This window comes from Camelina sativa, chromosome 16 (genome assembly GCF_030686135.1).
Source record: "Camelina sativa cultivar CO46 ecotype springtype chromosome 16, ASM3068613v1".
In the NCBI taxonomy this organism is placed as follows: domain Eukaryota; kingdom Viridiplantae; phylum Streptophyta; class Magnoliopsida; order Brassicales; family Brassicaceae; genus Camelina; species Camelina sativa.
In genome coordinates, this window is record NC_141895.1 from 7,682,336 (window position 1) to 7,685,761 (window position 3,426).

At 31.3% G+C, this 3,426-nt stretch overlaps 1 protein-coding gene across 1 annotated transcript; it reads left to right on the forward strand.

Moving 5' to 3' along the window:
- The first annotated feature begins 294 nt into the window (after positions 1 to 294).
- On the forward strand, positions 295 to 2,440 carry LOC104750173 (thionin). Its single transcript, XM_010471930.3, has 3 exons — positions 295 to 1,093; positions 2,038 to 2,121; positions 2,226 to 2,440. The coding sequence occupies exons 1-3, from the start codon at positions 865 to 867 to the stop codon at positions 2,321 to 2,323; spliced, it is 411 nt and encodes a 136-aa protein (XP_010470232.1). The 5' UTR covers positions 295 to 864; the 3' UTR covers positions 2,324 to 2,440.
- The last annotated feature ends 986 nt before the right edge of the window (positions 2,441 to 3,426 follow it).

Here is a 3,426-nt window from a genome sequence, read left to right on the forward strand (position 1 = left end):
TTTTAGTATGTGGTAATATTGTTGCTCATTTGTAATGAAAAAAAGCAACAGACACTTTTGTCACTATTTTGCAATAAAATTGTAATAAAATTGTTAGGTGCATACATATAGAAAAAAATGTTATTAAGTCTTAATGAATATGATCATTGCAAAAATATTGTGGCAATAACCATATTTTCTTGTAGTGAAGAGAGTTGGTTAGAAGGAAGAAGCGTAAAACACGTTGTAACAAACCTTTTGTCCCTTTCAGTGAATAAAGCCAAACCCAAAATCTTATCGGAGATTCTGGTTCTTACAGTGTACGTTTTTAAACCAATCATTACTCACTCCTTATCACGAATTCACACAATAATTTATGTCATCCAAGTAACTAAAAAATCTTTGCCCTACCATGCCTTAATTCCACTTATGTGCTCTCTCATACAGCAAATTCTTTAGCGGGACAAGATGAGTGTAATGATATAACTATATGGTTACTCTATGAACATACAAATCATATACTTAGCGCTAGCATGCAAAGCAAAAATTGAATAGTAGATGTTTACAATATATATTATCAAATTCAACGTTTAGTTCATAAAGTTCGCAAAATGAAACAAGTTTTCACGAATTAATTTTGATTTTTCCCAAACATAAAAAGTTATTTTGAGCAGATTCGCCAAAGGTAAAATAGTTTGTGGTAGCCATTGCAATAGGGTGGTCCAGCCCGTATGTAGATTCTATATAGTTTGTTAGAAACGTGTGAACTAAAGTGTGTGATGGAAAACTGTAGAACAACTAGTATATAAGCAAGTCTTGTTTCATCACCATTTCATCAACACAAACTAAATATATATTGTGATCAAACTAGTAAGAAATCAAAAGATGGACGGCAAAACTGTGATTCTAAGTGTTCTCATAATGAGTTTGGTCATCGCACAAATTCAAGTGGAAGCAAAGAGTTGCTGCCCGTCTCAGAGTGCTAGAAATATCTTTAATGTTTGCCGTCTTGGGGGATCCGACCAATTCTTTTGTGCATCACTCAGTGGATGCGGAATCATTGGTGGGAAAACATGTCCGAACGGATATCAACATGACACTCTCCAACGCTCAGGTAGTTTGTTTTTGAGCTATTTGGTGTTTTAGTACATTTTTCAAATATAATTGTAAAACTAGTATATATACTATTTACAATTGGAAGAAACAACGTTGACCACTATTCAATTGGAAGACCCTACTTAATTACATCTCATGCCATTATTCATCTTTTCTCTTTTTTTTTTTCAAATAATTATTAATATAAATTTCTTTTTAAAAAACTTCTTAGATACAAAAAAAATCTATATTTTTTCTTCACAATTTGATATGAATTTTTTTTGATATTTTTAAATATATTATATTATCCGTATATAATTTTAAGTGTACAAATGTTTTTACACCTTATTAAGTGTACACATGTCTATACACATTATTAAATGTACAGATTAAACAAATTACATTTATACACTTGATAATGTGTACAGACATCTGTACACGTAATAATGTGTACAAACATCTGTACACTTAAATAAGATGTACGGATAAAAAATTTGTAAAAATATTGAACATTATCAAATAAAACCATCAAACAAAATGGATGTCAAAATGTAGAGAAAAAACATAAATATTTTTGTGTTTGAAAAAACATTAAGAAAAAAAAATTATGTTATCAAATATTTGAATATAACAAGATAGGATAGGAGGGTGTGTAATTGCAAAAGCAAAAGAAAAAGTAAAAAAAAAAAAAAAAATTTGTGGCTTTCTTTCATGCAAAAATAGGAGTACCATTTTGTAATTAACCATTTTCCCCTCATATTTCTATCTCACAAGTTGTGTATCTCACAAATGGGTCCCATTGACTATTTATCAAATTTTGAATAGTGTATGTACTACTTTTCCAATAAAGTTTGAAAAACGTATCAAAACAAAAACAAACCGTTTGTTTTTATTGTGCTTTATCGCGTCAATTGTCGCCAGTTCCATCAAGGTTAACTTATTTTATGAAAATGTTTACTCAAGGTGATGCTATTGCTGTCAATGAATACTGCAAGTTGGGTTGTGCATCTTCATTGTGCGGTGCCATGAACACACTCCAAATCTCTGGTAAAACGAAACATCCAAGCTTACTAATTATAATAGTATTATTTATCTTGAAACAATAGACAAGAGAGAATGTTAACCCATTCTATTATTGTTTTGATGAGTAGATGCGAGTGAAATAGTGAATGGAGCGGTAGCACAATGCGCAAAGGCATGTTCTACTTTCTGCGCCAAGGGCTCTTCAACTGTTGTTGAGACTGCCTAAACAAGCATATCCAAGTTTCAGAGTTTTATTCTCCTTGTTTTCAACAATTATGTGTATGTGACAAAAAATGCTAGACTTTGGTGCTAGTATTTGAATAACTTATTTCCAGTTTGTATATTTGTCATAGATAGGGGTGTCAATCGGACCGGCCCGGCCCAAAACCCGTAAAGTCCGCATATGTTTGAGCCTGACCTGGACCGGTCCGGCCCGAAATATTTCCGAGCCTATATTTCAAAGTCCGAGCCCGGCTCTAACAGGGTTACAGAGCATTTCGGGCTTTTCCGGGCTTATGTTAGAGATCAAAAATTCAAACTTATAAGCCTTAAAAAGCAGTGTATAAAAGTGCACTATAAAACAAATCAATCAAAATTTTAATAACTCATCTATATTTACTACAACTAACTTAATTTACAAAAAAAAGTTTAAGACTAAATAAAATTTTAATACTTTAACCAAATAAAACAATATATAATTTATATAAAATATCATAGATAACATTTTTAAAAATATTAAGTAAGATTATTAAGTAAATATGAAAACTATGATTAGAGTTTAAAACTTTATTTACAATAAATCATTAATCAAATATTGCAATTAACAAAAATGTTAACACAAAGTACAAATATATTTGTTAAAGGGTCTGAGCCTGGTCTGGCTAAGCCCGAAAAACCCTATAGCCCAAACGGGCTGAGTCCGGAAGGCCCGATTTTTTTCTGGACATATATATTTAAGCTCAAGTCCAGTGTTTTTAAGGGCCGGACCGGCCAGCCCGCGGGTTTTGTCTCTAATTGACAAGCCTAGTCATACAAGGTTGTCAATCCTAGATTGTGCATGACTTCTATTAAATAAAAAGTTTGGTCACTTCAATATTTATTATTATTCCAAAGTTTCTATTTGCTACAGAATTCTTTCTTTGAACATCAATATTTATTTAATAGAAGTCATGTTCTATTAACATCAATATTTTAATGACATATTCTCCGTATATTCCACGACTTATTAGAACATTGCCTAAATCAAATCAAACCCATAAAAGAATATTATTACCAAATCGGATTTGGTAAGGCACATTTTTAAAGGTAACGAATTATGAACAATACTTA